This window comes from Motacilla alba, chromosome 26, assembly GCF_015832195.1.
Source record: "Motacilla alba alba isolate MOTALB_02 chromosome 26, Motacilla_alba_V1.0_pri, whole genome shotgun sequence".
Classification (NCBI taxonomy): Eukaryota; Metazoa; Chordata; class Aves; order Passeriformes; family Motacillidae; genus Motacilla; species Motacilla alba.
In genome coordinates, this window is record NC_052041.1 from 2,809,941 (window position 1) to 2,835,973 (window position 26,033).

The 26,033-nt window shown below is 50.6% G+C and overlaps 2 protein-coding genes across 2 annotated transcripts; one reads left to right on the forward strand and one right to left on the reverse strand.

The window, feature by feature from the left end:
- The first annotated feature begins 1,546 nt into the window (after positions 1-1,546).
- LOC119711726 (polymeric immunoglobulin receptor-like) lies at positions 1,547-14,525 on the forward strand. Its single transcript, XM_038162244.1, has 11 exons — positions 1,547-1,703; positions 5,598-5,693; positions 7,258-7,587; positions 8,290-8,613; positions 9,232-9,555; positions 9,911-10,219; positions 11,667-11,736; positions 12,217-12,335; positions 12,838-12,957; positions 13,069-13,127; positions 13,939-14,525. The coding sequence occupies exons 2-11, from the start codon at positions 5,612-5,614 to the stop codon at positions 14,062-14,064; spliced, it is 1,863 nt and encodes a 620-aa protein (XP_038018172.1). The 5' UTR covers positions 1,547-1,703; positions 5,598-5,611; the 3' UTR covers positions 14,065-14,525.
- A 2,462-nt stretch (positions 14,526-16,987) lies between these two features.
- On the reverse strand, positions 16,988-25,339 carry LOC119711758 (interleukin-20-like). Its single transcript, XM_038162294.1, has 8 exons — positions 25,297-25,339; positions 21,425-21,678; positions 19,785-20,477; positions 19,080-19,256; positions 18,912-18,977; positions 18,353-18,505; positions 17,904-17,978; positions 16,988-17,709 (listed from the first exon to the last, which is right to left on the reverse strand). Exons 4-8 carry the CDS (start codon positions 19,236-19,238, stop codon positions 17,632-17,634), a joined length of 531 nt encoding a protein of 176 aa, XP_038018222.1. The 5' UTR covers positions 19,239-19,256; positions 19,785-20,477; positions 21,425-21,678; positions 25,297-25,339; the 3' UTR covers positions 16,988-17,631.
- Positions 25,340-26,033: the final 694 nt, after the last annotated feature.

A 26,033-nucleotide genomic window follows, 5' to 3' on the forward strand; every position in this document is an offset into this window, starting at 1 on the left:
AAGCACTGCGACAGCCAAGAGCTCCTTCCTCACCCCAAGAGCTCCTTTCTCAGCCCAAAAGATCCTTTCTTGGCCCAAGAGCTTCTTACTCGGCCCAAGAGCTCTTTCCTCCCCCAAAAGATCCTTCCTCACCCCAAAAGATCACTTCTCACCCCAAGAGCTCCTTCCTCACCCCAAGAGCTCCTTTCTCAGCCCAAAAGATTCTCCCTTGCCCAAAGAGCTCCTTCCTCACCCCAAGAGCTCCTTCCTCCCCCCAAAAGACCCTTCCTTGCCCCAAGAGCTCCTTCCTCACTCCAAAAGATCCTTTCTCACCCCAAAAGCTGCACATTCATAGAAAAAATGGAGCTCAACACCCTCAGCTAAACAAAAGGTACTTCCAAGGTTGGCTTTAGGATCTGATAAATTTGTTGAAGATCCCAGTTCTGGGTCAGGATCTTGCTGCTCCCAGGCACTGCAGGAGCGGTCATCCTGTTCAAACATCAGTTTTCACTGAGTGGGTGAGAAAAGCTCCATGTGAGCCCCCAGTCAGAAGGAATTCCTGCTTTTGCATCATTGAAACAAGGCAAAACAAGGAATCACAGCTGCCCTGGCTGCTCGGGTCCTGCCCAGGCAAAAAGCTGGCACAGAGGTACCCAAAAGATTCTCCATCCACTTGACCCCACAGAGCCACCAAGCTCCTACCCAGAGGAGGAGGAGGAGGAGGAGCCCTGGAGCTCTCCTGGGAGGCCCCCAGCCCTGGGGTGGCTGAGGAGGGGACACCCTAGAGGGACAGCAGAACTGGGCTGGGCAGTGGCTGGGCATGGGCTGGGCAGTGGCTGGGCTTTGGCGGGGCATAGGCTAGGCATGGGCTGGGCATTGTCTGGGCATGGGCTGGGCATTGACTGGGTTTGGCGGGGCATGGGCTGGGCTCTGGCTGGGCAGTGGCTGGGCTCTGGATGGGCTCTGGCTGGGCAGTGGCTGGGCTCTGGCTGGGCTCTGGATGGGCTCTGGATGGGCTCTGGCTGGGCTCTGGATGGGCTCTGGCTGGGCTTTGGATGGGCTCTGGCTGGGCTCTGGATGGGCTCTGGCTGGGCTTTGGATGGGCTCTGGCTGGGCTCTGGCTGGACAGTGGCTGGGCTCTGGCTGGGCTCTGGCTGGGCTCTGGCTGGGCTTTGGCTGGGCTCTGGCTGGGCTCTGGCTGGGCTTTGGATGGGCTCTGGCTGGGCTCTGGCTGGGCTCTGGCTGGGCTTTGGATGGGCTCTGGCTGGGCAGTGGCTGGGCTCTGGCTGGGCAGTGGCTGGGCTCTGGCTGGGCTCTGGATGGGCTCTGGCTGGGCTTTGGATGGGCTCTGGCTGGGCAGTGGCTGGGCTCTGGCTGGGCTCTGGCTGGGCTTTGGATGGGCTCTGGCTGGGCTTTGGATGGGCTCTGGCTGGGTTCTGGCTGGGCTCTGGCTGGACAGTGGCCGGGCATTGTCTGGCCATTGTCTGGGCAGTGGCTGGGCTTTGGCTCCCAGCCCCAAGTGGGCAGAGCTCACCTGGCAGCGCTGCTGGATGTTGTTCCTTTAAGGCACAACAGGTGGAAACGCAGGGCAGAAGGTGCAGGGAGTATTTAAAGCAGGCTGGCACTGCCACAGCCCCACAGGGACACGGGACACGGGACAGTCACAGCAGCTCCTGGGGTCAGCCTGAGAGGGAAAGAGGGAAGTGCCAAGAGGAGCCTGGAGTGTAAGTAATGCTGCTTTGGCATCTTTGGGAATGACCAACTTTTTTTAGGGCCGTGCTGGGATGGGGAAGGAGAAGAACATGAGTCTTGAGTCACTTTTGAGGAGCCTTCCTCACACAGAAGCGGAGCAGCGATTTGGAGCCATTTCATGTTCAGAGCTCACTGGTGGGAGGCTGATTTCTTCTGAAAGAACCATAGGAACAGGCTTGTGGCAGTTATGGTTTCTTCTCCGCAGCAGATTTTTAATATTTAATTTCTGGGGAAAAAAACCCCAACATTATTTATCATTACAATATTTGCATTAAGTTTTAACATAGGAAAGAAAAGTCAGTAATTCTTACTGTAGTAATCTAAATTTTGCGACTCAGCCTGAGCTCATTACTGGCTTTTGAACCCCAGCAGGCAGATACTGAAATTTTAGAAGAGAATTGCTGCAGTTGTGTCCTAGAGGAGCTGCTTTGGAAGCTCCCTGAGAAGTTTGTACAGTACAGGAAGATAAGTAGAACCTGAAGCTTAAGTGAATGGATTGAATGTGTGTCCTAAAAGTGAAATCAGAGGAGCCTGGCAGAGCCCTGTCCCACTCAGACCCATGAAGGTGTCGGTCCTACACACCTGAATCCCTACTCTGCAAAGGGACATTCCTGTAGAAGATTTAATACACTTCTGAAGTACAAATAATTGTTAATGAATTGTTAATGAATCCACAGTGGCACCATCCATCCCTCCAGACTGAGGTGAACATGTGCTCTTGGGCCGTGGGATGTTCCAGCTCCTTGCAGGCAGAGGAGAATTAAACTAAAATAATTTACTAGTGCTGAAGTTGGTTTCACTTTCCAGCCCAAGAAACAAATGAACCATGAAGGTCTGATCTGAAAAGCAACAAGTGGGTGCATGGAGGATCTGGAAGGAACATAAAATCAGGTCTTGGGTTAGCATGGAGGATCTGGAAGGAACATAAAATCAGGTCTCGGGTTAGTGTAGAGTGGATCCAACAGCTGAAAGGAACAAAAAATTGACCAGCAGCACAAGCTCAGCTGGGATGGCCGTCACTGCCATAAGAGCTGCCTGATTATTCTACTCTATTTCTTTTCTGAAATATATTGCTTATATGTTTAGGTGACACAAACATTCTTAGTTCTAAGCACTGCAGGCATTCCTAAAAACTGCTGATTTCTTGGTAAATCTTGATAATCTTCAGCAAGTTCTACCTAAGTGTTTCTGCTCGCTGCATCACCAAACGAGCCCCTCTTATTTATTCTCTCAATACTGTAAAGGAGGCATCTGCTTGGAACTGGAAAAGCTCATTTTCTGCATGTGTTTGGGTCAGCTTGGTCTTATATCTGGAAGCTGATTGCTCCTTCTTAACCCCGTGGAAATGGGGTGGATTGGTGGCTTTTCCCCATTCCACTGCAGCAATTAAAACCCATGGCAAGGCAAGATCAGCAGTGCCCTTGATGGGCAGTTGAAGATGTGAATAATCCAGTCCCATGCAGGATGAAATTTGTTATCAGCAGTGCCTTCGATGGGCAGTTGAAGATGTGAATAATCCAGTCCCATGCAGGATGAAATTTGTTGCTGTGCCCTTTTTCTGGGCACAGAAGCCTCCAGCACCTCCTCACAGCACACCTCTCTCTACAACAATTTGTATCTGCACAGTTTCCCCATGGGTCAAAAGGATTTGAGGGGCAAAATATATATATAAAATATAAAATATATAAAATATACAAAATATATAATATATATAAAATATATAATATATAATATATATAGAATACATTATGTATAATAGAATATATAATATATATAGAATATATATTTTAAAATATTTTATTTAAATCTATATATATTCTATATATTTTATATAAAATATATAGAATATATGCGACATATTACATCTCTGCTATTATTTCTCAAGTATTTGAAGAGCAGCAAACATTCCACAAAAAAGCCAGAAGGGATCCCAGGCTGGAGTGACAAATGTCACAATTAAACCTTCGTGTCTTGCCAATGCCATGGCATGGCCTTGACACTGGTCATTGTCAGGAGCAATAGTTAATATCTAATGGGCTGGACTGGGCTGATCCCTGGCAATCCCTGCAGCAGGAATTCAGCAGAATTTGGGAATTGGACTCTGGTGTTCCATACCCAGAGAGAGCAGCTGCTGGCTCAGTTTTGCTCAACTTGGGGATCAGGTCTTGGTCTCTTCCAGGATCTCTTCCAAATCATCATAAATCTGGAGATAGTTCTCTCTAGGACTGACAGAATCCCAAAAGCACAACAGAAACGTGGGGAAAGTCTTGGAATGGATGAGATTTGGAAGAGCCAGCCTGGCCAGAGAGCACTGCTGCTGGAAAGCTGGAAAAGATAAAAATTTAGGCATAAAATAGCACTGGAGAGGAAGGTGATGGTCCCAACCCACGTCCAGAGAAGTGTCCTGGAAGTGACCATCAGCCAGCATTAAGGGTAAAGACACTAAAAACACATCTCTGAAGAGGGACTGGCTGAGGGGGGTCTGCCCTCCCCAGGGCTTTCCGCACAGCACTGAAATGTCCTTGTCACCCAGTGGAGCTGCAGTGAGGTTTAGAGGCCAGCTCCAAATCAAAACAGAGAATGTTATTCATTCTCAGAACCACATGAAGACAACAACAACAACAACAACAACAACAACAACAACAACAACAACAACAACAAAATTATCTGTCCTGAGTTGCACAGCAAGAGGAAAGGTCATGATGTTGTCATTTTTCCATTGACATTTTAAGAGCATCTGAGAAAACAGGGCTGGCGATAACTCAGAGCTGTAGGTGTTGGTGGTGCAAGAGCACAGGAACCATTGGTTTGGGTGGGCAGAGGTCTTGGTAACCCTTCCAGACCTGACCGAGCAACGTGGGCTGTACCCCAAAACCAGCTGAACTTTTTGAAGAAATCAGAATAAGAGATTATTTCAACTTTGCCCAGATGGGCAAGGCTGAGCTGGGTCCTGCTTGCACCACAGGCTGGAGGGCAGTGAGGTGACCATCAGGCCGAGGAGCTGCTGTCAGCCAGGGGCAAACATCAAGGCCCTCTTTGTGCCACATTGTTTGCTTTGTGCAGAATTTGTTATGTTTGCCTTGCTGGCTACTTCTGGGATGTGTTTGAAAGAGAATTTTTCATGCTCAGCGAGTTAATTATTAGCCATGGACAAGTGGCCATTGAGCAAGGAGAAATCACAATACAAGGAAGAGGCACAACAGAACACCTTTCATCTTAACAGGGAAATAAATGGTTTTTTCTTCTGCCGGGAATTACCCTTAATAAAATTGTGTCACTTGATGCCCTGAAATCAAATTCCTCTGATTGTTTATGAGGGTTTTCCTTGGCACCTCTCCTCAGCTCCTGTGGGTGCCTTCTATGAACTTGGAACAGGCAGGTGGATCAAGAGGTGTGCTCAGGAAATGCGTATAAAATCTGATTTTTGGAGGATATAAAATCTGATTTTTGGAGGAGCAGAACTGAGGTAAATCCCTACAGCTCACTCAATTCCTCAGCAGCTGAGGAAAGAATTAAAAAATAGAGGTGAAAAATCATCTTTTTTCTCTTTTATATGGCCTTGGAGAGACCAGGGAAACAAAGAGAGTCACTAAGTACAGGCTCCAGGCAGGAATTCTGTGGCAGAGGGAATATTGGGGTGCTGAGATGAGATCCACAGGCAGTCCTGTTCCTGTGCAGCAACCCAGGCAAGAACAGAAATATTATTAACTCCCTTTTCCTCATCCAATTCCTCGACAGGAGCAATTAAAATCTCATTTCTCTCCACTTCGCATAGCCACAACCCTCATATCCTCCAAGCACAAATATTATTAGATGATTAACATTTTGCAAATGGGATTATTCAATATCTTCCATCTCTTTTCCAGGGAATGCAAGAAAAATGACTTTACTGGCGTTCCTCTTGCTGCTCGCCTTGGTCCCAGCCGGGTCTGCAAGAGGCAGACACCCCCCCAAGGCAGCCAGTGAGTGTCACCTGCCTGGGGCACGGGTTTTGGGGGGGCCAAGGACCAGAGGTGGCACTGGGAAGGGAGGAGGAGGGTCTGGGTGGTGCCTGCAACAGGCTTAAAAAGAGAAAAATATAAAGTTAAAAATATAAAAGTGGATGTATTTAAAGAAGGGCCCTCAGGTACATTGAGGGCAGATGAAGCCTCCCATGAGGCCGCACCCAAAATGGACAATGGTCACGAGTTTCTCAGACTGAAATAGGTTTGGTTCGTTTGCACATCAGGGGTTAATTCTGCAATTCCAGCTTCAGGTAATGAAGGCAGATACCCCCAGTTTGCTCCCCCAGAATGCCCTTCTGTTTATACTTTTGGGGCCTGAGGCAGAGGGTGTCCTTGAGTTGCAGGCCCAGAGGGATTTTTTGTCTGACCAAAATGTGAAGAGAGCTTCTGACACTCTTTATGCAGTTCAGGGTTTTACACTAATGCAGTAGAGGGTCTGAAAAATATAAAACCTAAAATCTGAAAGCATCATGGGGAGCACCTTTATCTCGCAGATGCCCCTCGCTGCCACGGGAGCTTGTGGGCCCCTGGTGGCACACACAGCCCTGGGGGCACACAGGACACGGGCCTGGTGGCACACCGCACACCCAGCCCTGGGGGCACACGCAGCCCTGGGGGCACACAGGACACAGGCCTGGTGGCACACACAGCCATGGGGGCACACACAGCCCTTGGGGGCACACACGGCCCTGGGGGCACACACAGCCCTGGTGGCACACACAGCCATGGGGGCACACACAGCCGTGGGGGCACACACAGCCGTGGGGGCACAGCAGGCCTGGTGGCACACACGGCCCTGGTGGCACACACAGCCCTGGGGGCACACACAGCCATGGGGGCACACACAGCCGTGGGGGCACACACAGCCCTGGTGGCACACACAGCCATGGGGGCACACACAGCCCTTGGGGGCACACACGGCCCTGGGGGCACACACAGCCGTGGGGGCACAGCAGGCCTGGTGGCACACACAGCCCTGGTGGCACACACAGCCCTGGTGGCACACACAGCCATGGGGGCACACACAGCCGTGGGGGCACAGGAGGCCTGGTGGCACACACAGCCGTGGGGGCACACACAGCCCTGGTGGCACACACGGCCCTGGGGGCACACTGGGGTCTGGTGGCACACACAGCCATGGGGGCACACACAGCCCTGGTGGCACACACGGCCCGGGGGGCACACACAGCCCTGGTGGCACACACAGCCCTGGTGGCACACACGGCCCTGGGGGCACACTGGGGTCTGGTGGCACACACAGCCATGGGGGCACACACAGCCCTGGTAGCACACACGGCCCGGGGGGCACACACAGCCCTGGTGGCACATACGGGCCTGGTGGCACACACAGCCATGGGGGCACACACAGCCATGGGGGCACACACAGCCATGGGGGCACAGCAGGCCTGGTGGCACACACGGCCATGGGGGCACACACAGCCCTGGTGGCACACACAGCCCTGGTGGCACACACGGCCCGGGGGGCACACAGGGCACTGACCCCAGCCTGTTCTCCCCGCAGTCTCCAGCCCCGTGTTCGGCCCCCGGCAGGTGTATGGCGTGCTGGGCGGCTCGGTCACCGTGAAATGCTTCTACCCACCCACCCCGGTGAACAGACACGACAGGAAATACTGGTGCAGGCAGCGGGGCTCCGCCTGCTTCACTGTGGTGTCCCCTGACTACGTGGCTGATGGCTACCAGGGCAGAATCACCCTCACCGACCACCCCGAGGCAGAACATTTCCTGATCAACATCTCAGCGCTGGAGCAGGGGGATGCTGGCACCTACCAGTGTGGCGTGGGGGTCAATGGCAGAGGGCTCTCCTTCAGAGTCACTCTCAGCGTTGCTGAAGGTAATTAAAACCTTGGGACTCCCAAAAATACCATTTTTTTGGTATTTTACCAATGTTAGGACTCCCTAAAATACCATTTTCTCGGTATTTTACCAATATTAAGACTCTCTAAAATACTATTTTCTTTGAGTTTTTCCCCCTCTTCCTCTTAAACATAAGTAATTACACCCTTGGGACTCCCAAAAATACCATTTTCTTGGTCTTTTACCAATATTAGGACTCTCTAAAGTACCATTTTCTTGGTCTTTTACCAATATTGGGACTCCCTAAAGTACCATTTTCTCGGTATTTTACCAATATTAGGACTCCCTAAAGTACCATTTTCTTGGTCTTTTACCAATATTGGGACTCCCTAAAGTACCATTTTCTTGGTATTTTACCAATGCTAGAACTCTCTAAAGTACCATTTTCTTGGTCTTTTACCAATGCTAGAACTCTCTAAAATACCATTTTCTTGGTCTTTTACCAATATTAGGACTCTCTAAAGTACCATTTTCTTGGTATTTTACCAATATTGGGGCTCCCTAAAGTACCATTTTCTTGGTCTTTTACCAATATTGGGACTCCCTAAAGTACCATTTTCTTTGAGTTTCCCCCCTCTCCCTCTCGACCAAGGCTCCACCGCTGGCCTGCCCGGTGTGTGAGAGCCGCAGGTGCTTTCAGGGAGGGTTCATTTCAGCCCCTGAGTGTCTCTGTGCACAGCCCCGCCTGTTCCTGAGGCACCCGAGCTCTTCTACGTGAAGCTCCGCAGCACCTGGAGCGTGACCTGCGGCTTTGGGAAGGACACGGCCGAGCTGAAGAGATACCTGTGCAAGAAGGAGAAGGAAGGCTGCCGGAACATTATTAACACCTATCAGGATAAAGATGTCCCAGCAAGAGTTCAGCTGACTCATGAGGACCCTCCAGGCTCGTTCCGTGTCACCATGACTCAGATGGACTGGGAAGATGCAGGCTTGTACTACTGTGGGGCCGGTGAATATGGGAAGGACAACACAAGCAAGGCACTGGACGTGTTTATCTACGAGGGTGAGCTGTTCCCAGGGTGTTTCACCCTTCCTCTCTCCTGCTTTTCAGAAGCATCACCAGCAGTGTCACTTTATTTAGCAAGAACCTGAATTTCTCTTTGCTATTGTCTTATTCTCTCATCTATATACTTATTTCTATTCTATTTCTATTTCATTTAACCACCTGTAACGTACCAAACCATCACTAAATGAAGCTTGTATCCAGACTTCACCTTCCCAGAAGTGGATAGCTCTGTTCCCCAGCCCAAAACTCCAGGAGACAAATTCCACCCCCCCGGTCTGAGGCAGGCAAGCTGTCTCTTCAAGCCCCCAGTTCCTTAAATCTCAAACTGACGGATGTAGATGGTCCCTCTAGCAAAGGGAACAAACCTTTGGAATATCTGTCCACAAAGCCAACAACACTCAGTGAATCTGGGAAAAAGCAAGGCCTGACTGACCCTTTAGGATGAATTCCCACCAGTGCCAGGACAATCTCCTGAGGTGTGCACCCCTGAGCTTTGCCTGGCCTTCCCTTAGCCATAGCAGCTTTGTTTGATCTCATGATGTTGATTTTCTTGGGAAGGTGCCCCATGGACACAAGTGAGACTCTTATAACTGCTCATTTCATTCTTACCCACAGACAAAAATTTCCCTCACTTAAAGACCAACATAACTGCAAAAAATGGAAGTTCAGCAACCTTTGAGTGCCTCTATGAGCCTCTAATGAATTCCTCCACGAGGTTCTGGTGCAAGCGGGAAGGCAAGAGATGTGACATAATCATAGACAACACTGGGTATGTGAAGGAGAACTATGAAGGAAGAGTGGCCATGTTCGAGAACCCCAAAAATAAAACTGTCGCCATCATCCTGAACCAGCTGCGGATCGAGGACGAAGGCAATTACTGGTGCATGTCAAACGAGCTGAGGGATCTGCAATCATCAACAGAACTGACGGTTGTACCAGGTAAGAGCTGTGCACGGGCAGTTCTCTGCCTGCTCTGGAGGTACAGAACCACCCCAAGTGAACAATCTGGCTTTTTGGGAAGAGATGTGAGCTCCAAGCCTGAACTCCCCCCAGCAGCTTTAGAACTGAGACAGAAAGTTTCAGTTTTGTGGGAATGAGTTCACAGAAAATTCTCTTTATTTATTTCTTAAGCCATGCAAGAAGAGAACCATAAACAGCATCTTTAATGTTAATTTAGCAACATAAGGGGAACTTTCCCTCCAGGCTCCATCCCCAGCAGCCCCACAACCTCTGAGTGCCTCCCCCAGCCCTGAAACCTCTCCCAGCAGCCCTGACGTCCTGTTTGCCCTCGCAGGAGAACCTGCCCTGACGGGAAAGAAGAACGTGACGGCACAAGTGGGCTCACGGGTGAATTTAACCTGCTGCTACCCCTGCAAGTACTACTCCTTCGAGAAGTACTGGTGCAGGTGGAACAAGACGGGCTGTGCCATGCTGCCAGCGCAGCCGCAGGGGCTGCCAGAGCCGGGGGACGCCTGCGAGCGCTCCGCCAGGACGGTGGTGCTGAGCCTGGGCCCGCTGGCCCGGGAGGATGAAGGCTGGTACTGGTGCGGGGTGAAGCGCCACGGGGTCTTCGGGGAAGCCATGGCCGTGTGGCTGAGCGCAGGTGAGCTCCGGGCAGGCTGCCCCGCTCGAACCTTGAGCCGCACGGGGCTCGCGTCACCGCTAGGCTGCAGCAGCGCGGAGCAGAAGCGCTGGCACCGCAGCCTCCCGGGCAGGACCGCAGCGCCCCGCTTGGCGCGGCTCCTTCAGGGCTTCTGTCTCTCAGTTCTGACTTCCCAGCCATTAAAAACCCCTTCCAGTCTAAAACTCGCCTCTTTCCAAGGCAATTTTAGCTTTAACCCCGTGCTGATTAATTGGTCCGATTACAATGTAATATTTTATTTTATAATATTTATTTTTATTTTTTTAAAAATAATATATATTATATCTAATTAGATATAATAATTATTCTATTATTATATTAATTATATCATATCATTATATCATTAATATAATATTATATAATTAATATTCTATAATTAATTATCATACATAATATATAATTACATTTTTATAATTAATTATATATAAGTATTATTATGTTATTATTTTAAAATACTTATTGTTATGATAATAATATAATTTATAATATTATAATATTTTATGATGATATTTTATTTATTTTATAATATATTTTGTTTTATATTTAAATATATATAAGTATTTTTATGTTATTTAATAATTATATTGTTATTATTTTATAATAATGTAATATTACTATATTTAATAATAATATTTAATTTATTTTTAATATTTGTATTTAGGTTTATAATTAATTATATATAAGTATTGTCATATTATTATTTAATACTGATTATTATTGTTATTATTTTATAATGATATCATATAAAATATTATAATGGTTTATAATAATATTTAATTTAGTTTATAATATATTTATTTAGTTTAGGCACGATCTGGCACCTTTCAGGTGAAGAACTGATCAAGTTCAGAGCTCTTGCTCCAGGGAATTTCTTATCTTAATAAACATGAAATGAGGAAGGAGCAGGAGAGGCTGACAGCAACAGCAAGGGGCTTAGTCTCAGCTTTGGTGGAGTATTTTGGAATTGAAATGGTTTTGGGGGAGGAATATTGTTAGAAGCAGAGAAAGAATAGAGCCCTGGGTGTCTGATATTTATCCATCCTAAGTGGGTGATGGCCAAAGTGAAAACAGGGTAAACCAGCCCCATTTCATTGCTTTTGGTGGGCAAAGAGCCAGGAATAACAGCAAAGCAAGGAGGTAAAATTTGATCTGGAAATATTAGAGGCAGAGCTTATAAACACAAGACTTTTCCAAAAGTTCATAGGCAGAGAGATTCTACTAGAGATTCTTGCAGTAAATTATTTGCTGTGAGAGCACTTGAGGCCTCGAGCCCCCCTTCTGAAGAGCCTCTCATGGAAAGCCAAACCCCACAGCAGCAGCTCCACGTCCACCAAACACATCCCAGCAGGTTTTGTGTCCAGCTCTCATGCTGCTGCTCTCTAACCCCCTCCTTCTCTGGGACACACAGAGGGAGAAGCTGTTCCCCCAGGAGGAGCCTACAGCGACGCTGAGGTGCGGAAAGGAGCTGCCCCAGAAAGGTTGGTTCTCTCGGTCCCCTGCCATTTATCATTTTTGTGGGGTTGATATGTGCCCGTTGTGTTTGTACACCCCGTGCGTGTTGTTTAGCAACACACAAAAAAATCTTGTCCCCAAAGAACTTTGCTCTAAATGTCAGAGAAGATAAAAATTGACAGCAAAGGGCAAGATGACTCACAATTAATCTCCAATTCAAGAAAATAGTATCAGAAGGAAATTATTAGAAATTCCAGGTACAAAGTACTTCTGTTAATATTAGAGAATTTTCCTTCATGTATTTATAACCCAGCTGCTGATGTAGCTTTTTCAGCCTGACCTCAAGCCTATATTTTTATTTGGATTTTGTTTTAGTCTGTGTGCTAGAATCCAGTTCATTGATTGAATTGCACCATGCTCACTCAGAATTACCATCCTACCCAAATTTAGCCTGCTGGATTTTCACAGGCATCATCCTCAGTGAGATCTCTCTCCCTGTGTTCCAGCCCTGATGAAAGCCATGGCTCCAACACTCTGGCCTTGGTGCTGGGCCCTCTTGCTGGCCTGATCCTGATTGTGGTGACAGCTTTTGCCATTGTCAAATACAGGCAGCTGAAGAGATCGGGTGAGTCCCTGACTCTCTGGGCTCTCAAGAAGCAGCAGCAGCACTGAGTTAAAGGTGCTGGGCTGAGCTGCTCTCCTGGTACCACACCAGGATGGGCAGGAAGGTCCCTGCTCCTCCTGTGACCCATCCAGAGAGCTCCCACTGACCCCATCCAGAGAGCTCCAAGCCCCTGCTCCTCCTGTGACCCATCCAGAGAGCTCCAACCTCCTGCTCTGACCCATCCAGAAAGCTCCAGCCCCCTGCTCCTCACACTGACCCATCCAGAGAGCTCCAAGCCCCTGCTCCTCCTGTGACCCATCCAGAGAGCTCCAGCCCCTGCTCCTCACACTGACCCATCCAGAGAGCTCCAGCTCCCAGAGTGTCCAGGCTGAGGCAGAGCCCAGCCCTCCGTGGGCTTTGCCCATTGTGCCACAGCATCACCTGGCACAGAGGGTTTGGGTCCAAATGTGCTCCTGCCCACTCTGAGCGAGACCTGAGGGATTTTCCTCCTCCCTCCCACCAGACCTGGTGTCCGTGGGGAGCTACAGGACCAACATCAGCATGTCAGACTTTGAGAGCGTGAGGGACTTCAGTGCCAGCAACAGCGTGAAGGAGAGCCAGGAGACCCCCATGGGAGGGGATGGTGAGTGACCAGTCAGGGGCAGCCCTTCCTTGCTGAAATACCCCACAAAAGCCACAGAAACACCTGCCAGCCACTGCCCCCTCCCCAACACCTTCCTTCCTCTGCCTGCAGAGTTCATCACCACCACGGACACTCCAGAAAGTGATGCCACCACAACGAAGGCAAAAAGGGTAAGAGGAGGCAGGAGCGAGGCCTCTGACCTGGGAGATGTGGCCACAGCCCTGCAGTCTGTCCCAAAGGGGCTGTCTCCTCCCGGGGGCTTTATTTATACCCAGGTGCTCTCCATTTTACCCAGATCCAGCCCCCGCTGCAGACCAGCCCCCATGGGTGTGGGGGTCTCACCCCTGTCCTCCCTCCCTGTTTTAGCAGAGACATTAACAGCAGCCGCTCTCCTTCAAGAAATAAACCCAGGCAGCGTCAGGAATGTTGGGTTTGTTACCAGAAATGCGAATCACTGGGATAAGCAAATGGCTGGAAACCATCAACATCCCACTTCTCAGTGCTTCAGGGGGCACAGGGAGGCAGGGAGGGCTCTGCCATTGCAAGGGCTGAGATTTGCTGTGATCTCTGCCTTTCCCCAATCTTCTGTGCCTCCCCTCCCCTCCCCTTGGGTAAGGTCGTGGTGCAGTGGCCCCATTTGGCAGTGGCTGCAGGTGCCAGATTCATGCCTGTGCTTTTCCAACTCCCTACCTGGGTGTTGTGAGTGCCAGGAGCTGAACTGGAGCAATCAAGGAAACTGTCAGGACACCAGTAAAGCCCAGCAGCTTTAGGACAGGGGGGCTGGATGCCAACACCCAGGGACAAGCTTGCCAAGGAATCCCAAACCTGAAAGATTTTGGGGTCTCCCCAGGGTGATGCTCACACCGGCACCAGTGTGAGCTGCTGGATATCCCACTCCTGCAGTGTCTCCATGTTATCCTGGGGTATCCACAAAGAGCTGCCCATCCCCATGCCCTGACTGTGTCCTCCTGTCCTTCCCAGAGCTCCAAGGAGGACGCTGACCTCGCCTACTCCTCCTTCCTCGTCACCTCCAGCAGCATTGCCCAGGGCAGCTCCGGGGGGGACAGCGCTGTCCTGGACCTGTCCCCACCCCAGGACCGCGTCTGAGGGGAGGTGGCAGCTCTGGGACCGGCCCTGCCTTGAGGATCACGGTGTCAGCAAACAACACTGTTCATTTCTCCCACAATTTGCTATAGCTTGACCTGGTTTTTTGCTTAAATTCAGCTTCGAGTGGTGATTTTGGAGGAATGGTTTGATGGCAAGGGGGGCTGGAAGTGCAGGTCTGAGTGAGGAGGTCGGGCTGGGAAACAGCAGGAATTCAAGTGGCTCATCCCACCAGCAGCCCCAGTTCCTACACTGGGCTCTCACAGGCCAGAAGGAGCATTGTGAAAAAAAAGAGAAAAAAAAATCCCATTTTCTTTTAAAGGCAGCTGGGAAACCCTTTAGAACAGCGTCTGATGCTCTTGATTCCTCTGAGCTTTCCCGACCTGAGGGCAGCACCTGCAGGCCAGACCTGTCTGGAGTGTTTGTGTGCACGAGCAATAAAGAATCCAGTGGCTTTCAGCAGACTGGGGAGCTCAGTGTCTGTGGGATATCACAGCAGAGCCCACCCAGAGAGGCACAGAAAGGGTGGGAAAAGCTGAATATTCCACAGATAAAGCAGTATAGGAAGAGGTGACAATGGCAGGCTGGGTTATCTGGGCAACACGGAATTTCGTTGAGGATAAACGCAAATTATTCCTGAATTGTGGATTCCAGAATTTCTCTGAAGATGAAACACAAATAATTCCTGAATTGTGGACTTTCAGTGCTGGGGTGAGCAGGGCAGCATCTCCCTCCTGCTCACCAGCTCTCACACCCACATTGCACCTTCCTGCCTGCCCTCAGAGGGAGGTGAGGGCTCACCTGCCGCATCCCCGGGGCTGCATCCCCTCGGCAGCGCCGTGGGAAGGCTTTAGCTCTCGGGAAAGGCGTGGAGGGGCGGGACAGGTCCGTGAAAGGGACCGGGACAGTGGGACAGGTCCGTGAGAGGGACCGGGACCGGTCCATGCTGGGATTGGGACAGGGCCGAGAAAGGGACCGGGACAGGTCCGTGGAAGGGGCTGGGACAGGTCCATGAAGAAGCCGGAACAAGTCCGTGTGGGACCGGGACAAGTCCGTGCTGGGACAGGGACAGGTCCGGAAGGGACCGGGACAGATCCATGGAAGAGTCGGGACAGGTCCGTGGAGTGCTAGGAGAGGTGCGTGAGGGACCGGGACAGGTCCGTGCTGGGACCGGGACAGGTCCGTGAGGGACCGGGACAGGTCCATGAAGAAGCCGGAACAAGTCCGTGCTGGGACCGGGACAGGTCCGTGAGGGACCGGGACAGGTCCATGAAGAAGCCGGAACAAGTCCGTGTTGGGACCGGGGCAGGTCCGTGAGGGACCGGGACAGGTCCGTGAAAGGAACCGGGGCAGGTCCGTGAGGGACCGGGGCAGGTCCGCGCCCGCCCGGGGCCGGGAAGGGAGGCAATGCCTGACTCAGGTGCGACAGGAAAGGCGTGAGCCCGGAAAGCATCCCCGGCGGGCAGCAGCGGCAGGAGAACGCTCGGGTTTGGAAATTTCGGGGAGGAGAAAACCCCTTGCGCTCTCCCTTTGAAAATCCTCTTCCTCCTCAGCCTGCCCCACGGCGTCCTTTGCCCAGCCCCGCTCCTCCCTCGCTGCCCTGGGAGCCGCCGGGACGAGCTGAGCTCCGGCAGAGGAGCAGGGGCTGGCAGAAGGGGTGGGCTGAGCATCCTGCACCCCTCAGCTGCCTGATGTGCCCCCCGCTCCTTCCCACTGCTGGCACTTAATTAATTGTTCTTATTACAATGCGTAGCATCATCTAGTTTGGGCAAGATCTGGCACCTTTCAGGTGAAGAACTGATCAAGTTCAGAGCTCTTGCTCCAGGGAATTTCTTATCTTAATAAACATGAAATCAGGAAGGAGCAGGAGAGGCTGACAGCAACAGCAAGGGGCTTAGTCTCAGCTTTGGTGGAGTATTTTGGAATTGAAATGGTTTTGGGGGGAGAAGTATTGTTAGAAGCAGAGAACAGAGCCCTGGGTGTCTGATATTTACCCATCCTAAGTGGGTGATGGCCCTGGGCTGCTGCCGTGCCTGCAGTGGGGACAGAAGTGTAAAATCCCTGGTTCAGGTGACAGCACTGAGCCGGGCATGGGCTGAGGGGTGCAGCACACAGGGTGAGGTGGATGGGATGAGCTGTAATGATTGTGGCGTGAGCTGAAGGTGTGCAGTAAAACCCTCGAGCTGTGATCCAGAGCCCACAAAGACCCCTGAGGAACTCACCAAGCAGACCCCGCTCCTTTGGCAGGTGCCAGCTGATTTCCTGGGGTCACGGATGGGCTGTGGCCCCTCACTGCAGCCCGGCATCATTCCCAGGGGTTGCTCTTCAACAGAGAGCCGTGGAATGTCCCAGACGCCTGTCACTGCTGAGAGAGCGATGGAGCTGAACAGTCAGCTCTCCTGAGCACTGCCAGAGCCCAGCGAGATGTGCTCACCTGTTCATGCCCTGACACCTGGACAAATGAAACCCATGGGAAAGTGAATTAATACAATCCAAGCCCTGAGAAGCTTTCCTTTGGCATCAGAAAATATCTGAGGGGGGACAGTGAGCAGTCAGAGATCTTTCCTTTGAAAGGGAATCACCCAATGCCACCCAGCCTGACACCTGTGCCACAGGGAAATGCTGGTGCTGTCCCCCAGCTGGGATTTAGGGCACGCACTGGGTACCAGCAGCACCCAAAATGGGAGAGAACAGACCAGAGCTCTAAATAACGCACAGTTTTGGGGACAAACTGGGGGGGTTTAGCGGCGCTGGGGTCTGAGTTTGGTGTTTCTGGCGTGCCCGGAAGGATGCATCAGCCCTGGCACGCTGGAGTGACAGCATCTGCTGTAAGAGGACACCACAGAGAATTCAGAAAGTTTCACCAGCAAGAATCATGTAATTCCTCAGAATTTTGACAAACAGACTCAGCACAGTTTCAAGTTGGGTTTATTTATGGTCATCACAACCAATTTCCACAAAACTCACTACTGAGTGTCAGTAAATTGCTCAATACACTCAAAAACCTTTTTCTATTCAGCAACCACATATCTTGCACAGAAACTTTTTTTACTGATAAGGCAGAAAATATCATCTCAAAAGGAAACATAGATTTCTAAGGCCTGACATACCTGCTGGGACCTATTCTTGGAAGCATTTCCCACACTGTACTTCTCATTTCAGCCAGATCCACCAGTGGCAGCAGCCCTGAGACCAAGCCCAGGTTTATCTGCACCACAGCCAGCTCTCAGCACTCATTCCCCACCTTCCCTCGACAAAATATCTATAATTTAAACAATAATTTTATGACATGATCACAGTTTATGTCTGCCAGCGAGAGAAACCCTTGTGAGTTTTCCCTGGGAGCATCCTTTGGCAGCAGCGAGGGTGATGCTGATTTCATCAAACTCGTTATTTCCGTCTTAATGAAGACTCTGCTGATGTCCCTGGCTGGCAAAGCTCTCCATGTTCACCTGAGTGCAGCTGGGACTGCTGGGGAGCTGCCCTGGTACAGTGATTTATTGTCCCTCTCATCTCTGCAAAGCCCCTGCAGCTCCTCAGCCCCAGCCCGTGGGTAATTAACGCCGCCCGCTAACGAGATTTCCCTATCCAGTCCAGGAGGATGTCCAGCTCCCCCAGGGATTTCATGGCTGCAGATGTGACATTCAGCTGAAATGATGTTTAAAGGAATGAGCTGTGAGCAGGCACCATCAGTACAACCCAACATGAAGAGAATTTAAACATCTGCATTTATAATATGTATAATAATATATATATTATTACATTATAATAAATTATTATAATATATATAATTATAATATATAAAAAATAATGTGTGAGACCAGGCTCAGTCACCAACTCACCCCTTCATAGTTTGCAAGTATTTGCTTGAATTTCTCCGTGGATTCCTCCCCACACAGGCAATTATTCTGCTCACGCTGGAAAAAACAAGATTAATTCTTTAGTCTGGGTAGTTCACTTTTAAAATAAGATTCCAGTTTCTGATTTTGCTGGGCATCACAGATTGAGACACTGCGGAACTGTGGGAAAGGCTGCAGGTCCCTAAATGAGCTCGCTTGACAGACACAAGGACAGGATAAGTTTTGGCCTTTAGGACCAGCGGGGGAGTTTGCTGGAGAGTGGGCGAAGATAAAAATCCCTCAGGGCACAGAACACTCTTACACCACTCTGCTTCATATTCTCATTGAAAACCCTTTCTGGAAACAGAGACTTTGCAGCTTTATGAATCTCCCAGGCTGGTTTATAGATGAAATATTAAGGGATGCACGCTGGAGCAGAACCCAGCACTTACACACTGCCCGAGCTTCCTCCTCGTGCTGAGGAAGGAGTTGGCGATGCTGCTGATTTTCCTGTTCACAAACGAGTCCTCGGTCCTGCAGTGCTTGAAAACCTTGTCCACGTAGAAGGTGAAGAGCTGGTAAGTGATGCAGCATCTGTCTGAAGACTTAAAAAATTAATTTAATGACTAAAAGTTCTTCCAAAGGGGTGTAAGCTGCAGTCACTCTCTGGGATAAAGCATCTCTGACAGGAAATTCGTGGTAGCTGAGCACAGCAGGACAGTTTGACTCAGAGAAAGCTTCTTCAGTGGTGCTTGATTGAAGCTGATAAAATAGATGGGAAATCATTTTAGGCTGATTTTCCAGCAGATCCATCCTCAGCGAGTCTCACAGAATGAAACCAGTTGATTTTGCAGCTGGGTATCAGAGGCTGAGGCCTGGGCAGTGGCTCCTGCCCAGGGCTCTGGGGTGTGAGAAAGCTGAAAATCACTGATTTATGATAGATTGCACTTCTCAAGGTCACATTCACCTGCCTTTGGATCCTGGGAGGGCTCCCCAGCCAGGGCCACCTACCTTAACCTTGTGGAGGGAGTGAGGGTGGGACAGGATGCTCAGGGTCCGGATGGGGTCTCTGGATTGCTGCGGAGAGGACGGAGATGGGCATGGAGCTGCTGGCTCCAGAGGGGCTCCAGGAGCTGCCAGGGGCTCCCCCGGCCCCCCGAGAGCCTGGGAAATACTCACAATATTGGCTTTAATTGCTGTGAAGCCAGCCCTGATCTCCGTCATGCTCATGGAAACCCTGCAGGCTCCAAAGTGGAAGATTTTGTCCCCAGCTGTTGGCATCAAATTCATCCAGCAGGACATGGAGAAGAGGCAGAGGAACAGGGGGGATCCTCTCATGTCAGCTGCCTGGGAGACCTGCCCAAGGAAGAGAATATTCCTGCTTATTTTCCTAAATAACACAACTGTCATCTTTATGAAAATACACACATTTTATTTAAAACTTGTACGTCTGTATGAAAAACCCCATACTCATTGCTATCTCTTACCCATTTCTTTTTTGCTCCCCATGATCAAGAGAAAAAAAAAATCAAATATTTAACTGAAGAGCTCAAAAAGAAAAGGAAAAAGGAATAAAATATCAGTTAATAATCTATCAAAATAAACAGAGTTCTTCTGAAAAGATGCTATCAGAAAAATAAATACAGTGAAATTAAATTCTTCAGTCTAATGACACAGAAGCAACAGAAGGTAACTGACTGAAACTAACAGATCCCAAAGTCTTATCCCAAAAGAAACCAGTTTCCCTCTGGAACAGCCTAAGTCAAAGACAAGTTTTGTTAGCACTGAAAATTAAGGTTATTAATGAAAACTATATTTCAGAGATAGGAACACAAGGAAATTCCCAAAAGGGCACAGAGCAAAGGGATAAATTCAGTATCTTACCTTGCTCTTTGGTGTGGGCTCGCCTCTCTCACCAACGTCTGGCCTGGAGAGCTCCAAAGGAGGCGTTTTTATCCCGGTACCAGGAGGAAATAACTCTTGGATTAACTTTTGGGATTTTTCTTGCTTTTCCCAGCACGTATTTCCCTTTGTAATTTGCTGAATTAATGAGCTCGTGCAAGGGACCAGCTCTCTCTCCCAGGTGTTTCCCTCACCTACGGAGGCGGGAACTCTGGCATCACTGCGTGGGTTTTCTTTTGGGAAGAGGGATGTGAAATCCCAAATTAGGGACCATCCTTGGGGTCACATCCCCACAACGCCCCAACATGGAGCAATGCTGGCAATCCCCTCCTGGAGAAGGGCCATTCCCAGCTGCCCACAGTGGTGGTGGGATATTGGAAGCTCAGGGGCATCACCCCACAGTGGTCCCAGCACTCCAGGACTTCTGGCAATGGACCGGGTGGAACTGGTGAAACTCAACTCCAGGGTTTTCTCCATCATTGTCCTGGCACAAGTGGCCTTGCTCTGCCACTTTCAGGGAATCCTGGTCCCAAATTCAAGGAATCCGATAACCAGGTTCAGGGAATGCTGTTCCCAATCTCCTCAGTTCCTGGACGCTTTCTCCATCCTCTGTCCCTGGTGTTGGTGACACACAGAAACACGAGGTCGGGGGTTTTGGAGGACACAGCTCCCACCCTGCTGGCAGAAGAAGTGGTTTCCAGGGTCAGAGGGGATTTAGGTGATCAGTCCAAACCTGTCACCCTGCAGCAGGACAGAAATTCCACTTATGCCTTCCCAAGTCCCCAGCCCAGTGGCACAGTGGCACCCATGACCACCTCACCACGAGCTCTCCCTGCTGAGCAAACGGAGCAGACACGTTCTCCTCCCAGCATTTCAGCCCCAGGCTGTCCCCAGGGAACCAGGGCTGGTCAGCTGAGGCACGTTGTCACACGGATGTGGCAGTGCTGGTGCAAACCCCTGGTCCCTGTGCTGGTGGCTCTGAGGTTGGTTTGGACATTCCTGCAGCCCCTCTGGAGAGAGCTCCATTCAGTCTACAAACAAAACCAGCTAAATAAACTCCCTGGAGTTTCTGGCACCAGGAGGGATGGTCAGCTGGACTTGGGGGGCACTGGGGTGGCGAAGTCACCCCTGCAATGCCAGAGGCAGCCTCTGGAGCGGGCTCCTCCTGGGAGCACAGCCCCAGCGTGTCCCTGTTGCAGTGCAGGTGTACCCTGTGCCTGTGGGCCAGGGCTGTCCTGCACGGATCTGCTGGGTGACTAATTAATTTATTGATCGCCAAGCTCAGTCTTGAGCCGAGATCTGTCACTAGGCAAATGGATCCTCTGCCCAGGCTAGTCAGGCTGTTGCACACAGGGCTGCTGGAAGTGCCCCAGATGTGCCCACCGTGCCTCCCTCACCCGCTGGAAACCAGCCAGAGGGCAGGGCCCAGGCTGCAGCAGGTTGGATTTGCCCTGGCTGAGGTGTTGGAGGGATCTGGGCTGTTAACCCTCCCCCAAATCCCAGCTGCTGCCTGGAATTGCAGCCATAGTTTTGCTGGAAGCAGAGGAAGTGGCAGCACTCCCGGGAGCCCGGTGCACACCCAGCCCGGTGAGGAAACAATGGAAGAGGCAGCGAGTTCTTACTTCATTATGTAAATGGCAGATGACATGAAAGGATTTCTTTCTGTTCACTTTTTTTCCTTTTGGTAACTGAACTGACGCCCAGGATGGGTCAGCCAAGTGCCAGAAGGCAAGGAGGAGACGTGGCAGTGGGGGAGGTGGAGGAGAGATGCTGGGATGATACAGGAGCAGCAGGGAAATGCTGGATTATCGAGGTCCGGGGCCGTGTACAGGTCTCTGCATGTGTCCCTCAGCCTCTCTATTCTGTCACTGGCGTTCTGCAAAGCAAAAGAGCCACAGGACCCTCAGCACAAGGGCAAGGAGGAGGAAAACCCCACCGGGGTGGGGAACAGCCCAGCGAGATTTCCATTTTGGGGTTTTACTGGGTGTGAAATGGTGATGATGGAGCACCCCAAGTGCTGGACGTGGGGGATGTCCAAAAGCCTCTCATTTCAGAGCAGAGGGGGTGGAACCAGCAGGGTTCCCAGAATGGTTCGGGTTGGGAGGGACCTCACAGACCATCTCGTGTCCCATGGGCAGGGACACCTCCCAGTGTCCCAGGCTGCTCCAAGCCCTGTCCAGCCTGGCCTTGGACACTGCCAGGGATCCAGGGGCAGCCACAGTTTCTCTGGGCACTCTGTGCCAGGGCCTGCCCACCCTCACAGGGCAGAATTTCTTCCCAAAATCCCATCCATGCCTAACTCTGGCAGTTTGAAGCCATCAGCACATGTTGGACCAAACCCAGAGGGAAGCAGTTCCCCGCAGCGTGGCTCTCCCCAGGCTGTCATCAATCTGCCAGCTCCAGCAGCATGAGAACACCCTCAATAAAACAGCAAATCATCTTTCTTTTGCTCTGGGAAGGAAGAGGGAAAGAAGGAGCAAGGATTTCTGAAACTCAGCACTGTGACGCTGCAGATGAGCTCAGAAAAATGGGAAGTGATTCCCGCAGGCACTGTGGGCATGGTTAAACCTTTGGGGCACTGCAGCGCTGGGAATGGGGCAGGGAAGGCACTCCTCTCCCCAGAACACTTCCCGAGAACGGGGGAGGGCTCCTCCCTCGGTATTTCATGGCAGGCACGTTGTGACAGGGCACTCCAAGGGTAGCGACGGCCCAAATAACAAGCAAAGGCAGCAGAGAGGGTTGTGTGTGAGCCAGCTGCCCTGGTGCTCGGGAACTAAAACTCAGCCCTGGGTGTCACTAACTCATCTGAGAAACCATTTATGCAAAGCCCGTGGTGAGCAGCACATCCCACATCTCACAGGCACAGAAGGGGCTGAGCTGGGATCAGAGGGAATATCCCCAGAGCAGCTGGAAAATCACCCTGTGTCAGGAGAATTCATCCACAAACACCAGAGGTTTATGTCCAAAAGGAGACAGAGGAGCCCTTTTGCTTTATTCCAGTCAAGGGAGAGGCCACGGGGCATTCCCCTGGGGTCTCACATTTCTGGAGGACGCAGCCTCCTTTTTATCCCAATTTCCCAACCACATTTCCCTTCTGTCTTTCCCCATTTCTCAGGTACTTGAGAGGTTCAGACTTCCCAAAACACCTGATACCAGAGACTTCCCTCTAATGTACAACCATGTCTTTTAATTTTTAATTCTTACAGAATTTAGGGGTTTGCCCCATTGTTTCTTTCATCTTTCAAGATCCAGTTTCATTTATCAGCAAACCTGCAGTTTATCTGTAAAAGCAAATCTCTTTTTCCATTCATCAACCAGTGGAACCCTTCCCATTGTTTATCTCTCGGCATTGGTTCTCTCCACCAGCAGACCCACGGTGGGGACGATGCTCAGCCCTGCCCAGCACCGCTGCCACCGTCACTGCTGTGGTGACAAAACATCTCCAGGGCAGCAGAAAGCACCAGGCTGCTGCAGACACAGGGCTTGGGGCAGTGACTAACACAGGACACGTTTCTGGAGAGCCCTGGAGCGTGACAAGGACCAGACACTCGGAGGGGACAAGACACTGACTCACCCCTGGCTGGCTGCATTGGGAAACTCAGCCCTGCTCCATCCCCTGTGCCCTGGGAGTTACTGGGAGTCATCCCACCGGTGCTACTGGGAGTGACTGCACTCCTCACCCACCTTAATTAATTCCCAATCATTCATTTGAATTCATTCATTTCAAACCATTCATTTCATCCTAAAAAAAAAAAAAAAATCCTCCAAGAAGTTGCCATGGAGCTGTTGTGATCCGAAGGTGCCCCGCTCTCAAGGGCAGGTCCCGGATCACGTTCAGCATCAGGTTTCCAGTAAAATGTCTGGGGGTGATAAGGCAGTTTCAATAGTGCCTTTCAAGGCGCTTTTTGTGCTCTAAGAAGTTCTGATAACACTCAACAGCCCAGCTTTGGTTTGGCATTCTTTGTCATCGCTCCCGTTTCACAGCAGCTTTAGGTAAACCATCATTTCAGATATGAGCCTGATAATGGTTTTTCTCAGGTCCCCAGAGCCAGAGAACGTGAGTGAGAGAAATGCTCCCTGAAATTTTCATAAAGGAAGAATTGAGCCTTAATAACAACATTCAGCAATAATATCTGGGCTCAGGAAACCTTCCTGATCTCCTTCAGGAAAAGAGCTGCAAAAACCAGCTCACAAAAACGATTGTGGGGTGTTACACTTGCCCTGATAATGCTGTAGCTCACCAAAACCCCTGTCAAATTTTGTTTTCAGCAGCAGAAGGAAACGTTTCTATGTGGTTTTTCTGCACTGGAGTAATTTCTTTGACACCTGAAGTGATGTAATTTGTGAGCCAGCCCTGCCCTCTGCGTAGCTGGGTGTCAATGGAAAGGCGTAACACAGTTCTCAGCTTCTTGAAAATCAACATTTAATTGTCAAGAAATCGCTGTCCCTCCAATCCGAAGCCAAACCCTCGCTTTAAGGAGTGCTAATGTGGCTCTGTCCTCCTGAGCCAGGCACGGACAGCAGCACCCTACAGGTGCCACCCCTGATGTCACTCTTTCCATGAGCCTGGCACTCTCTGTCACGGAAACACCCTCGGCCAGCCCTGACCATCAGACCGCTCTTCTCTCTCCTAATTAGTGCAGCTCGTTATGGGCAGAAAGCCTGGCCAGGGCCAGCTCCAGCCCAGCCCCAGCTCTGCAGTGCTGCTGACAGAAGTAAAAAAAAAAGAAAAAAAAAATTGTTTTTCTCGGTAAACTCAACAAATGAGTCAGAAATCACTGAGTGAGGAGGCACTGCCAGAGAGGTACAGCGTGTTCCCTCTCCTCAGTCACGTTTTGAGCCACAACCCCTTGAATAATTCTGCAAATCAAACACTGGTGCTGCCTCATAGGGAGCAAGAGGCTGAGCGTGGCTCGGGGAAATGCAGATTTATTCAGGCGAGCTCCAAGAGACATCCAGAGCAAAGGCTCAGCTGCTTCCCAGGGTTCTTCCCGACATGCTCACACTGCCCAGGGCTCCCAGCAGCTTTAGGATGGGCAGAGCAGCTCCTTCTCCAGCTCTGGGGGATCAGGGACCTTTGGAGAGCCTGGGACAGTGTCCTGCACCCCAAAACGATGTTCCTCACCCCAAAACAATGTCCCTCATCCAAAACAATGTCCTTCATCCAAGACAATGTCCTTCAACCAAGACAATGTCCCTCACCCCAAGACAATGCCTGAATCCTCCTGATTTAGGGCATCACCCATGGTTGTCCCTCTGGGGCTCTTCCTGCCATCATCAGACACCAACAGCCCAGCCCAGGGTGTCCCCAGGTGCAGCAGGAAGGGGACAGTGCCACATCCCCCAAGGAGCATCGCCCCAGTGCTGGGGGTGACCCTGGGCTCCCCCTGTCCTGGCTGGACATCCTTGGCCAGGCCAGGGACACGTCCCAGCAACGCCACCACCTGTGCCACCTCCTGCCCGGCACAGATGTGACACTCGCCCTGTGACTCACCAATGGCACTGCTGCTGCTGCTGCTGCTGCTGAGACAGGATTTTACCCTGAAAGCGGAAAGAAATGGCAAAAATAATTAAAAAATAAAAGGAAATGTTCTTTTTTTTTTTTCCCCTCCTCTTCTAAGAGTCACCTTTGAGGAAGAGGAAAAGCGTGGTGGAGGATCTCGAGCATCAACAGCTGTTCTGCAGAAAATTCATTTAGTCACCAGGGTGGGGGGCGTGGAAGGTCAGATAATTGTTTCCCCTGCTCTGGCAAAACGTGAATTCATATTTTGGTTATCATAAATGGCATCTACCCCACAGGGAAATGCGTGCTTCAGGCTTTTAGAGTTAAATAATTCAGCTCGAAAAGCGTTTTTTTTGGGTTTCAGCTGCCTCCTCTGTATCCATGTGAGTCCACCCAAAGTGCCCCTGTGCCCAAAGCCAGGCTGTTCATGCTCTCTGTGATCCAAGGACCAGCCCATGGGAGCCCAGTTCAGGAACCAACTGGGAAATCAAATTACACTTGGGAAATTCTCATCCCAAAACTGCAGCTGCTCAGGAGTTGCCCCAAAAGGGGAGGGAATCATCCATCACATTCCAAGAGCGGTGCCACCAGCAGCGCCAACACCACTGGGACCAGCACTGGGCTCTGGGCCAGACTCTGCTGGGATTCCCAAACCCATCACCAGCTCTCCTGTTCCCCAATCCCATCACCAATTCTCCTTTCCCCAAACCCATCACCAGCTCTCCTGT